General features: G+C 33.5%; 2 protein-coding genes across 2 annotated transcripts in view; one reads left to right on the top strand and one right to left on the bottom strand.

Annotated features, from left to right (window-relative positions):
- The first annotated feature begins 43 nt into the window (after nt 1-43).
- LOC110467190 (decaprenyl-diphosphate synthase subunit 2-like) lies at nt 44-5,927 on the top strand. The gene is made up of 6 exons (XM_021524172.1): nt 44-479; nt 1,033-1,170; nt 3,940-4,138; nt 4,439-4,687; nt 5,049-5,189; nt 5,582-5,927. Exons 1-6 carry the CDS (start codon nt 199-201, stop codon nt 5,735-5,737), a joined length of 1,164 nt encoding a protein of 387 aa, XP_021379847.1. The 5' UTR covers nt 44-198; the 3' UTR covers nt 5,738-5,927.
- Nucleotides 5,928-6,931: 1,004 nt separating this feature from the next.
- Nucleotides 6,932-14,130, bottom strand: part of LOC110467214 — a 10,997-nt gene continuing 3,798 nt past the window's right edge. Inside the window, exons 2-3 of the mRNA XM_021524221.1 lie at nt 11,317-11,500; nt 6,932-8,077 (exon numbers count right to left, since the gene is read on the bottom strand). Coding sequence (XP_021379896.1) covers nt 7,965-8,077; nt 11,317-11,500 — 297 coding nt within the window. The 3' untranslated portion in view covers nt 6,932-7,964. The remainder of the gene's footprint in view (nt 8,078-11,316; nt 11,501-14,130) is intronic.

Below are 14,130 nucleotides of genomic sequence, written 5' to 3'. Positions count from 1 at the left end.
AGGACAGCACGCTGTTTATTATTTTTAGTTTGAATTGTTTTAAGCGACGTCCCACAATGACGTTTTGCACACAGCAATGAGGCCATGCGACGAAAAGTTTCGTAAGGTTACTGTATTTTTTTGTAATATGGTTCCTTATTCTAGACAACCCGAAATGACAAGGACAATTTAATGTGAAATTGACTTTTGGTAAAGAAAATGCTCACAATACTCCCTAAAACTGTCCAGCATGTGTTTATTCAGCCAAGAGCGTCATGCCAAAGATGTTATCAAATTTGCCGGTATGCAACATGGCCTTGGTCCGACACATCGAGTAAACCAACGACCTGGAACAAGGCTGTTTCGGACGCGGAGAAGATCGTGGGATATCCGACATCATTTATGAGCCTGCGCTGTTTACTTAGTGATGAGATTTCTAATGTGGCATTGCTGATGAGAAAATTAGTAGGGACAAGACATCCTCTACTGAAAACTGCAAGGTGATTTTGCTAATTTGGAGATAAATAACAAGTGGGTTTTAAATGTAATCATTTAAAATATGTAGATGGGTAGGTGTTCATAAAAATAAGACAAATGTATATATATATAATCTTATGACATGGTAGATAGGTTATAAAGCTACAGTAAGCTGGATGCCTCCAACCTCTAGATCTGCACTCCAATAGTTAGTTATCATACAGTGTATATGATAAAAAAATAGCCAACCAGTGGCCTCTTACTTTTATTGGAGCAGATGTCTCCGTCCGATTGAGTTCAAACGTTGTCATACTCTTGTCAATCCAGTACTTGTAGATATAAGATGTTTCAGTGCTTCCAAAAAAATCAGATTTTTTTTACAATAATGCAAAAATTTAAATTTATGAAGTTGATGATTCCCATAGACCTACAGTGTTTTCCATATGATTGTCAATAGATCTACTGTTAAATTGAATGACAGTGTATGACCTCATAGTTTTGATTCTTCACTCTTTGTTATACATGTACATGTATATCTATGGCTCACATTTATACTGCTGTTATATATACTTATAGGGGCCTTGTCGTTGATGGAAAATACAACATACAGACCAGAGGACTCCTTGTACTTCTTATATCGAAATCAGCTGGTGCTGCTCAGAATGTGTCCCACAATTTATCAGATCCAGATATAGTTGATGGCATTCACAAAAGGTTTGTTGCCTTCATAAATGTGTTTACATGTACACATATGTAACAATATATAAACATACAAGCCATATCTCACGGCGTGAGGCAAAATCTCACTGATTTTCACCTCAGTAAAAGTCTTATGGCATGGGACATGTATTTACAGAAAGTCCTCAAAAATCTCACTGATTTTAATGATCGATCGGTGAACCATTTTCCCGTTGATGTTTACTCGAAGTTTTACGAGATTCAACTATGTTTTCAGCGATAAATCACAAGAGCTCTTGAGTAGAGGTCATGTGATCGATTCGTATGCAAGAGCTCTTCCAATAACTTCCGGAAAATGTTACCGGTGTCGGTGAAATTGTGAGTTTATTTTGGTGTCTGTTACAATAAGTAATCTATTGGAACGATAGAAATAAATCCATATTATGTATTTAATTTGATCCCTTCTTATTGTTGCCATTCAATTCCGTGATACAAGCAGACTGCCTGACACTCCTAGTCTGAGTCTCGGCTTCACCATCCAACTGTTACTGTGAATTAAGTCAGTAGAATTAGAACAATTAATGTTTTCTGTCGTGTTTGTAACGTTAGTTCATTGCTAGACACTTTGAAAAATATGATGTCCGGCTACGCATTACTTTACAAATATACTGATATAAGATCAGAGAACAGTCGGTCAGGGGCATATCAATGAAGATGGAAAATGGCTTTGATCTGAATGCTGAAATATTGAATTCAAAAGTTCAAATGCAGAACACAGTTTGCTTTTCTTTCACAGCTGATTATTTCTGTCCTCTTGTTAAATGCATGTTTCCAGATTATATTACAATGCTCAAAAGTTCAAATGAAAATGAACAAAGACAACTGTAATCCTTATAAACTCATCAAAATCCACAGTTCAAAGTTAATGTCTCCTAATTGACTTGAACGTCAGTAGTACTGTGGCTGCTGTGAATATTGACCTGTCCAACTAAATTGCAAAATTTAAAGTAAAATCTGCTTTTTCAGTTCATCTCAATTAATTATCTGTGATAATATTTTTGTTTCGTAAACTCTGTGCTACTAAATATATATATATAATCATATTTAATATTTATATAGCAAAAAACTCTGCCAAAATCAAAACAAAGTTCCTTACTTAATGATTTTGTACTATATATCATTGATTTAGTTGAATAGGATAAGTTTTTTTGTCGTGAAAAACGCCGCGAATAAAACCTCCCTTATTTGAGCCTCAATTCCCTTAAATTGATTGTAAAACTCACAGAATGGTCTCCAAGAATTGTCGCATTTATGTATAACCATTATTAAAAACGCAACTTAGAAACTGACCCAATTGACCCAGTGAGCTTTATTTTCATCACAGAAGCTTAATAAAAGTTGAAAGTTTAAATGTTATCAATTAACAGTATAAATATACTTCCAAAGATTAATAATTGTTTATGGTACATGTATATAGATTTATTTCATAGTAAGTCTAGATCTGTAATTATCATAATTGATAGTCCATCTAGATCTACATGTATAAGGATACAAATATAACAGTTTTTGAGTGAAAAACGCATTTATGTTCTTAGGCCGTACTGCATCGTCGTCCGTCGTCTGTCTGTCAACTTTTTCTTTTGAACAACTTTTTCGGAAGAACTGGAGGACCTAGGGTCATGATATTTGGCCAGACAGTATCTGCGATGGAGTGCTATAAAGTTTACTCATTAAAATGACCTCGACCTACTTTCAAGGTCACAGGTGTCAAATATTTAAAAAAAAAAAAAAAAACATATCCCAAGAACCATTTGGACTAGAGTCATGTTATGAAGACTAGCAGTAAGAATATTTTTTCTTTATTACAGTAATGAGGTCAAAGGTCAACTTAAAGTGCTAGTTGGGGGTCAAACGTCATCATGGGTTAAAAGCTTTGACAATCTTCTTCTCAAGTTCCATAAGGCCCAGGGTCACGATATTTTGCTAGGAGGTACCTGGGATAGAGTGCTATAAACTTTCCTCTTTAAAATGACCTTTACCTACTTTCAAGGTCATAGGAGTCGAATATGTTAAAAAGCATTTGGTCTAGAGTTATGATACTTGTTATGAAGACCAGCTGTGAATTGTTTTCTTTATTACAGTAATGAGGTCAAATGTCAACTGTAAGTTCTAGCCGGAGTCAAAGGTCAATGTGGGTTAAAAGCTTTAAAATTAAAATTTCAAATTTCAAACAACAATATCTTAAGAAGCATTTAAGAGATATTAAAATGTAAAAAATATGGTCTGAAGTTACCATATGTCAGTTTCATGTAATAAAAGAAACAGATGAGCGATACAGGCCATCTGGGCCTCTTGTGTTATATTTGTGATGATGATACTCTGTTGCATTGTAGTTATTGTAACATTGATCATGATAATATAGTACTTGTATCCCTTTGTTACACTTCATAGAATCAGACCTTATGTGTTATATATATATGTGTAATTATAAAGACAATACACCCTAAACTGACAAATTTATTGGAGTTATGTTCACAATACAGTATATGTATCTATATATAATTTACAATACTATAGATACAGTATATGATCTACGGTATATTTTCACAGTTTTAATGTAAAAAGACTTTTGTAGATGTATAATGTAACTAGAATTTTTTATTCAAATACTGTATCAAGAAATTATAGGATGCAATGACCTCATGCTTTGTATGTATCATTACCTTTTTTGATATTGTTGGTTTACATCTTTGTGTTGATATACAAATATTGCAACACTCCTAACTTTTATCTTACATTCAACAGTCAGCGGACATTGGCAGAGATTACAGAGATGGTCTACACTGCAAACCTTATCCATAAAGGTGTGATCAACCTCTCGGCTCTCACGCCAGAAGATGGCCCTGCACAGGACATGGAGTTTGGCAACAAAATGGCGGTTCTTAGTGGAGACTTCCTGTTGGCTAGTGCTTGTACAGGCTTAGCAGAACTCAACAACACTAAGGTAAAGTTTAGAAGTACTGTATGCTTATCATAGTTCATACATTTCACAAGATATAGATTTTGTCGTTAATTTCATCATTCATATTTACTAAGGTACATAAATAAAACTGTTGTCCATTTAATGGATTAAAATTCTCACAAATTATTTGTTTGAAACACAACAGTGAAAAATATTATTTGTTGATTGCTAGGTCGTAGATAGACCGGAAAAACCTTTGTCTGTTCGTTGTTTTAATTGTTAAACAACAAAGACAAAATGGAAACAGCACGGTTCTGATCCTCTTATATATATCCTTTGCAGGTTGTTGAAAACATATCTCTGGCCATTGGTAATCTAATGGAATCAGAATTCACAGACCTGCGAGATAAGGATGGAAAACCAGTACTACCATCAAGTGTTAAGTTTGACGATTGGTTGCAACAAACATTCCTGGCATCAGGAAGCTTACTGGCCAGGGGTTGTCAGTCTGCCATGGAACTTTGTGGTTATGACAACCATGTCCTGCAAGCTGCCTTTACATTTGGTGAAAATATGGCATATGCACATCAGGTATAATGTTGTTTTGTGTTAACAAGTTAAAGCTTATAAATGGGATTTGGCAGTCTTGAAAATTAGTTCACTTACACTCAAAATAGTCTGAACAATGATGTTCTGTAATAAACGTAAGTACTCTATAATGTGTTAAAAATAATTTCAGCAGATTATAACAAAGGTGTGCTTGTTTAAAACTACAGACATTTATAAATTGATGGGAAACTCTGAACCTGTGATTATCATTTGCTTTGTGAACCATCTCAGTCTAGCAGGTTAATTAAATACATGTAGGATAAATATTTTGACATTTTTATCCACTAAGAAAACCTTTAAAAAGTGCACTTAAAGCTTATCTTCATGAATTGTAAACCACCAGATGCAGGAAGACCTGAAACCTTTCCTGAAGCCAGAGGAACACCTACAGGAATTAACCTTGACCTCGGCTCCAGTCATCAAGTATCTAGAAAACAACAAGACAGCACAGCAAACACTGATAGAAAACATGAACTTCGAAAAGGTCAGAATAATTTCTTTGTGGAGTTTCTGTGTGTTTATCAATTTTGTAATTGTTTTATATACTGTTTTTCTTGGTTGTTTTTTTCCTCAGGTACATAGTTTTATATAGACTTTAATAGAGGAAGCAAAATGTACATGATATTTTAGTCTAAAACCTTAAATGATAAGGATTGAACCCCTTTAAATCAATCAAAAACATTTCATTTGTGTGTTCATTCAGTTCTTGCATCTTAAATAATACATATATGTTTTTGTGTCTGTTTGATTTATTGTTTTGATGTTACAACTGTACAAAAGTTGGCTCCACTGTATTGATTGTACATAGAAATGTAAGGAAGGGGATCTGATGTTAAATGATAAATTGTCATTTATATTATTTTCGTTTAATTTCAGATTGTAACATTAGTGAAGGAAAGCCCAGCAGTAGCAGAATGTGAACAGCTGTGTATAGAGTATGGACAGAAAGCTAAGGCAGCATTGAATGTGTTTCCAACATCAGACGCTCAGAATGCATTAGTGAACATTGTAAATGCTACAGCAGTTTCATAACGAATGTAACTTTTTATGTGTATGCATGTGTTAGTATGTATGTGTATGGAGGGATATATTTCAGAATTTATTATTTGCTTTTCATTGGATTTTTTTGTCTAACCGGGCTATGACACATTATCTGTTCTTATTTTCCTTTGAAGGACAACTCCTTCGGAACAGTTGAATAAAAGTTTAATATTATTTTGTTAATGAGCAGAAATCCAGTGTCATTTTTCCCTACTGCTTCCATTAGGATTTTATTCAATATTATTTGTTTCAAAGCACAGTTGAGCTTTTTAGCTTATGTGTCTATTTCAATCTTAAATAAGAACAAAACGAAAAAAAGTGAATGGCGCTCATTTCAGTTTTATACTGGATTTATATTGTTATTTTGTCAGCAGATATAATTTTAACTTATTTTTAAATTTGTATTTTCCCCTTTTGGAGGGTATAAAGTATGATACAAAAAAATGTATTCAATTTTCCACACTAAGGCCTCCTGCTGCTCTAGATAAAGCGATAAACAATAATATATGCCCGACACACTTACCCTAACCCCCTAACCTAAAAAGAAGATAGAACATTATATGAAGTAGATATTCCTGTAGAAAATGATTTGAAGCTTTACATATATACACAATTTTAAAATAATTCAATTAATAAGCACATTTTCAGCACAAATAACAAAATTGCCTGTCTTGTAATTCAACTTGCATAGAGATAGTTGGTTATCATGTTTATCTAACCTGAGTTAGTTAATTTTCAAATTGTATACAGACACGAGGTTTACCGAGTGTCTTTTACATTTGAAAATTAATTAACGAGAGTTAGATAACACATGATAATCAACCATCACGAGTTTAGGAGCCTTTTTCTCCCACAACGTTCAGATATTATATCTAGAAAACCTTATGTTTCTCTTGGGAATACCTTATTCCTGTTGATGATCGGGAAAAAGTGTAATGAACTATGACGGTACAATGGCAAATCATTGTTACTTGACGTCATAATTAGAAGATTGACCAATGAAATCACGCCCAGGGTGGGTACCCAAAAATGTTTACCAACGCCTAGCAGGTTTATCCAATGAGTCGGGAGTGTTGAAACCTACAATGGTTGTGGGAGAAATGATGCATCCAATATCATTGTAAAATATGGTTTCTTCATTATATTGGAAAACAGTATTTTAATTAATTTCTTAATAACAACGAAAACACACTCTAAATATTGATTTTCTTTAATTTTTAGATTCTTAAAATTTCAACTTAACCACAAATAGTAAAAACCTTATGTTTTTATACATTTCATGAATGTGACTAATAGAATTAAGTCAAATAGTGTATGACTGTATAAATCTAAGTATGTAAATTAACATTTGCACTTTTTACCTTCATGGTAATCAAAATAGTATGGGAAAAGTATTAGGACTAAGTAAATTATTTCTGCTTCCTTGATATGTATAGAAACAGGAAGTAGGTGGCACTACATGATTGTCCTTAATGAAAAATAACAAAATTTGAATCTATCAATAGCATCACAGACACAACTCTCCCCGGATAGAAGCATTGATCTATAAAATGATAGGTACAAAAGGAGTAGGTATTACTGGTGTCTTACTGAATCTGGTTGAAATTGAGAAAAAAAAAGAATTTAGCAAAAGAAGAAGATAAAGCTGAACAAAACATGTCATTTAAACTCTTAGACGGACTTCCATACTTAAACTAGGTACATTAACATTGATATTTAAAAAATAAATAAAAAATCTATACTTTTATTTATCACTTCTACTAATAATTACAAAGTCTTAAGTAAATGCACATGTATTGAATATATGCATAAATACATGATTCACTCAATGCTTGTATATCAATGAGATATTTACCATTTTTGTAAAATGTAAAGGCTTGTGTTACCTAACAGACTCTGACAGGCATGGAAAATGAGCTATCCTTCCAAATTTCTCTCTCCAAAACTCAGACTAAAAAGTTTCTTCCCACGAACTTTACCCGAGTGGAATAAACTCCCTCCCTATACTGTATCTAGCCTGACAATAAATTCTTTTAAATGAACAAACTAAACTGTATCTGTCGTAAAACTTTTCTCTTTCCATTTAAACCCTCCGGATCTTCTGACACTAATCTTCAAATAGTTACACGTGTATGTATCCGTCCTGACATTGTACCAAATAGAGTGAAGCTGCCTAGGTGCCTATAAACGTAGATGAACTTGTCTATGAGCTCAATGTTTATGATTTCATTGCAAGGTACAGGTATAGGAAGTAGGCGGCGCAATCAATAAAGGTCCTAAACATATGACGATAATTCCATCGATCTATGGCATCACGGACCCAGGCTGCACCTGGAAAAGTAATATGTACATTTTTTTGTATATAGTGTATGACAAGATGTCTCACCTAGAAAATACATGTATATAGTGTATAACTAGATGTCTCACCTAGAAAATACATGTATGTAGTGTATAACTAGATGTCTTACCTAAAAAAATACATGTATATAGCTAGGGTAACTAGATGTCTCACCTAGAAAATACATGTATATAGGGCTGCACCTGGAAAAGTAATATGTACATTTTTTTGTCTATAGTGTATGACAAGATGTCTCACCTAGTAAATACATGTATATAGTGTATAACTAGATGTCTTACCTAGAAAATACATGTTTATAGGATATGAATAAATGTCTCACCTAGAAAATACATGTTGATAGGATATAAATAAATGTCTCACCTAGAAAATACAAGTTTATAGGATATAACTAGATGTCTCACCTAGAAAATACATGTATATAGTTTATAACTAGATGTCTCACCTAGAAAATACATGTATATAGTTTATAACTAGATGTCTCACCTAGAAAATACATGTATATAGGGCTGCACCTGGAAAAGTAATATGTACATTTTTTTGTCTATAGTGTATGACAAGATGTCTCACCTAGAATATACATGTATATAGTGTATAACTAGATGTCTTCCCTAGAAAATACATGTTTATAGGATATAACTAGATGTCTCACCTAGAAAAATACATGTATATAGGATATAACTAGATGTCTCACCTAGAAAATACGTGGATATAGTGCATAACTAGGTGTCTTACCTGGAATATACACGTATATAGGGTATATCTAGGTGTCTTACCGATATAACTAGATGTCTCACCTAGAAAATGCATGTATATAGGGTATAACTAGGTGTCTTACCTAGAAAATACGTGGATATATTGCATAACTAGGTGTCTTACCTGGACTATACACGTATATAGGGTATATCTAGGTGTCTTACCGATATAACTAGATGTCTCACCTAGAAAATACATGTATATAGGGCTGCACCTGGAAAAGTAATATGTACATTTTTTTGTATATAGTGTATGACAAGATGTCTCACCTAGAAAATACATGTATATAGTTTATAACTAGATGTCTCACCTAGAAAATACATGTATGTAGTGTATAACTAGATGTCTTACCTAAAAAAATACATGTATATAGCTAGGGTAACTAGATGTCTCACCTAGAAAATACATGTATATAGTGTATAACTAGATGTCTAAGCTAGAAAATACGTGGATATAGTGCATAACTAGATGTCTCACCTAGAAAATGCATGTATATAGGGTATAACTAGGTGTCTTACCTAGAAAATACGTGGATATATTGCATAACTAGGTGTCTTACCTGGAATATACACGTATATAGGGTATATCTAGGTGTCTTACCTGGAATATACATGTATATAGGGTATAACTAGATGTCTTACCTGGAATATACATGTATATAGGGTATAACTAGATGTCTTACCTGGAATATACATGTACATAGGGTATAACTAGATGTCTTACCTGGAATATACATGTATATAGGGTATAACTAGGTGTCTTACCTGGAAATACATGTATATAGGGTATAACTAGATGTCTTACCTGGAATATACACGTATATAGGGTATATCTAGGTGGCTTACCTGGAATATACACGTATATAGGGTATATCTAGGTGTCTTACCTGGAATATACGTGTATATAGGGTATAACCAGATGTCTTACCTGGAATATACACGTATATAGGGTATATCTAGGTGGCTTACCTGGAATATACACGTATATAGGGAATATCTAGGTGTCTTACCTGGAATATACGTGTATATAGGGTATAACCAGATGTCTTACCTGGAATATACACGTATATAGGGTATATCTAGGTGGCTTACCTGGAATATACACGTATATAGGGTATATCTAGGTGGCTTACCTGGAATATACACGTATATAGGGAATATCTAGGTGTCTTACCGGGAATATACATGTATATATTCCAGGTAAGACACCTAGCTATCCCCTATATACATGTATTTCCAGGTCAGACACCTAGTTATACCATATATACATGTATTTTCTAGGGGAGACATATAGTTACCCTATATATATGTATTTTTCTAGGTGAGACATCTAGTTATATCCTATAAACATGTATTTACGAGGTGAGACATCTAGTTACACCGTATATACATGTATTTTTCAGGTGAGCTACTATACTATGCACTAATTATAATGATATCTTATAATTAGTGCATAGTATAGTAGACTGAATATAATAGCTGTCTCACCTAGAAAAATATATGTATATAGGGTAACTATATGTCTCCCCTAGAAAATACATGTATATAGGGTCTAACTAGATGTCTTACCTGGAATATACGTGTATATAGGGTATAACCAGATGTCTTACCTGGAATATACACGTATATAGGGTATATCTAGGTGGCTTACCTGGAATATACACGTATATAGGGTATATCTAGGTGGCTTACCTGGAATATACACGTATATAGGGTATATCTAGTTATACCCTATGTAGATGTATATTCCAGGTAAGACACCTAGTTATGCAATATATCCACGTATTTTCTAGGTAAGACACCTAGTTATTCCCTATATACATGTATTTTTCAGGTGAGCTACTATACTATGCACTAATTATAATGATATCTTATAATTAGTGCATAGTATAGTAGACTGATGTCTCACCTAGAAAATACATGTAGAGTATAACTAGATGTCTCACCTATAAAATACATGTTTATAGTGTATAACTAGATGTCCCACCTAGAAAAATACATGTATATAGTGTATAAATAGATGTATTACCTAGAAAATACATGTATATAGGGTATAACTAGGTGTCTTACCTGGAATATACATGTATATATAGGGTATGACTTGTACCTGTCTACTGTCTCACTATTTAAGTGACAACACTTGATTCAATTAGTGATATTGCCAATTGATTATAATTATCATGATATGACCAGTTTATAATGAATTGGTGATATCAGTTATCTTTTCATGGTGATTTTATCAATTATTATCACGATATAAAAGTGTATCACTATTTTATCATTGAGATACTCATTTAATGATATAAAAAATAAATCGATGCTCATATATCAAACGATTCTATATATAAACGATACACATGATGTTGAGACTTTATTTATACTGTCTGGTCTAACAGCTTGGTATGAAACTACGGATTTCATCATGAGATAACAAAGAAAAGGATACAATCGATTCGTACCTTTCTTTTCGACGACTCCGTTGTCCAGGAGGACATTGATCTCCGGCAGCATCATTGTCACCGAGAATATTCCCCCGATGAAGAACAGAGCGGGCCCAACCAGCCAGTAGTACTTGTACTCGGATTCGTCCAGGAAAAAAAATACTGCAGTCCCACATCCCGCTCCTATCAGGCCCATAGACGGCTACAAATGGAGGAACTTGATATGATTATGCATCTTATACCAACAACAAATTGGAAACTAATATTGCAAGAGATAGGCAAACAGAACGAGGATGATGCGGTGATGCTTTTTAGTACGGGATACAAGAAATCAACATCATTTTCCGGATAACTAGGACTACTTAGGGACGGCACTACTAACCCATAGGTCTGTAAGAAATAATGGTAAAATATTTTTATATGTGTACGCGCATAAAAAAACACAGACAATTTGTTTTAACCTAAATTCAGCATCAGTTGACAAATGCTGACAATTTTACAGTGAAATTGAAAAAGAACAGGAGTGGAACTGTCATGATCAGGGAGCGGAGAAACGCTTTAAGATTTCAGCATTAAATCCAATTAGAGTAATACATACAAATATATTTCGGTATGTGTGTTTTAACTAATTCTTCATGTATTTTATATAAAAAAATGAAAGATGTAAGTATGAAGCGCATGCAATATTGACATTTTGATTTCAACTTTTAAATGCAGATTATTTGCAAAGTTTGGATTCTTTAACCTTTATTTTTATGAGCATCTATTTATGCTTTTTGTTAATAGTCAACAATAATATATCTTAATTGGGATCTAGTCCATCTACACTATCCTACACCTGTTTGTCGTCTCCAGTTCATTCATGTCAATTTAGGAATATTAAGTGTGTGAATAAATAGATGGAAAATGTAAATGCGTAACACATAGTGAGGTTATTCCCATACGTGAATAGTGAGAAAACAGTTAATTTCCTGGAAGAAGTGATGGTATTTCTCGGAATGCTAGGATAAAACAATCTTTAAGTCACGTTTCATAGCTCCTGTTTGGCGCAAAAAATATGTTTAAGAGGATAGCCAAATATATTTGGAAAAACCTGTTTGGTTGTAAAGTACTTCTATTTTTTCCTATGACTCAGTTTCTAACAATACCAACGAATCATTTATTTGATGTATGTTTAGACTTATCCTGATGTGATTAGATGGGAGAAGGTACACACTATATAGCTAGGTGAACCCCACAATACATACTTTACCGAGTGTTGCTTTAAACACATGCAATGTCTAATAATAGTCCGTACACATTAGGATGATCTAAACATGCAGGTTCCTTATCTGAAGTATAAATCACTTGCACATGATACATTTCTGGTACAAGGCGTAATACATGCATTTATATTTATTGATTCTTTTTAGATTAACTTGAAACCTTCAATAAAGGTAAGAGATTTAATATGTGTTGTTTACGAGATCCAATAAAATGCACGATGTTCTACACGTCACACTTCCACAATTGGTACACTACTCAAATTAGTACATGGCCAATAAATGTTTTGAAAAGTATTTCAAAATTAAATAGTTCATAGTGCAATTGTAAAAATATTTATCAGCATTTCAACAAAAAAGTTTGTTATTAGTGACATTTTAAGAGTGCATAGTAAACATGCCAGACGTACGTCAACGATATTTTGAAGATTTTTACGGGATATTTATAGGCATGTTTAACTGTTGATTTCTGTTCCTTATAACTGGGTAATTTATAAGTTAATATCAATAATCGTAGATCGGTATTGCATGTATAAAAGCAAGATATTTTGTTGCCTTACACACATCAACTTACAAGTTTCTTCGTCTGTGATATGGTTAACATTTCGGGTACTAACATGACAGAACAACAGATGAAACCTCACTTCGAGTTTAGCGTTCTTTAAAAAAACAACTAGAATCAAAACTTTTCCTGAAAACGAACCACTTGGACATGTCTTTGTCAAAAATCAAGAAAGATTACAGATATATGTTCACGAGTTATAAACATCATTGACAAATTGTTACAATTGTGGGGTAGTGTCACGTGTATGGATATTAAATTGACGTAAAGCATTTGCGATAATTTAATATTTGTGGACAAATGTTTTCAATTAACGTTGGTAAAACTGTGTTTTTTATTAGCTCACCTGGCACGAAGTCCCAAGTGAGCTTACGTCGTGGCGCGGCGTCCGTCGTCCGTCCGTCTGTCCGTCGTCCGGCGTCAATATTTTAATTTAAACGACTTCTTCTTAATAACCGAAAGGCCTAGGGTGTCGATATTTGGCAAGAAACAAACTTGGATAAAGGGCTACAAAGTTTGTTGAAATTAATGACCTTCACCTATTTTCAAGGTCACAGGGGTCAAATATGTTAAAAACTTTAAACATCTTCTTCTCAATAACCAAACTGCCCAGGGAGATGATATTTGGCCAGTAGCATGCTTAGGTAAAGGGCTACCAAGTTTGTTCAAATGAATGTCCTTCAATTATATTTAAGGTCACAGGGGTCAATTGTCTTAAAAATACTTTAAACAACTTCTTCTGAATAATCAAAATGCCCAGGTTGATGATGTGTGGCCAGTAGCATGCTGATATGAAGGTCTACAAAGTTTTTTCAAATGAATGACCTTCACCCATATTCAAGGTCACAGGGGTCAAATATGTTAAAAACTTTAAACAACTTCTTCTCAATAACCAAAATGCCCTGGGTGATGATATTTGGCCAGTAGCAAGCTGAGATGAAGGGCTACAAAGTTTGTTCAAATAAATGACCTTCACCCATATTCAAGGTCACAGGGGTCAAATATGTT

This window comes from Mizuhopecten yessoensis, unplaced genomic scaffold, assembly GCF_002113885.1.
Source record: "Mizuhopecten yessoensis strain PY_sf001 unplaced genomic scaffold, ASM211388v2 scaffold11165, whole genome shotgun sequence".
NCBI classification, from domain to species: domain Eukaryota; kingdom Metazoa; phylum Mollusca; class Bivalvia; order Pectinida; family Pectinidae; genus Mizuhopecten; species Mizuhopecten yessoensis.
This window is presented reverse-complemented; position numbering and strand designations above follow the sequence as displayed.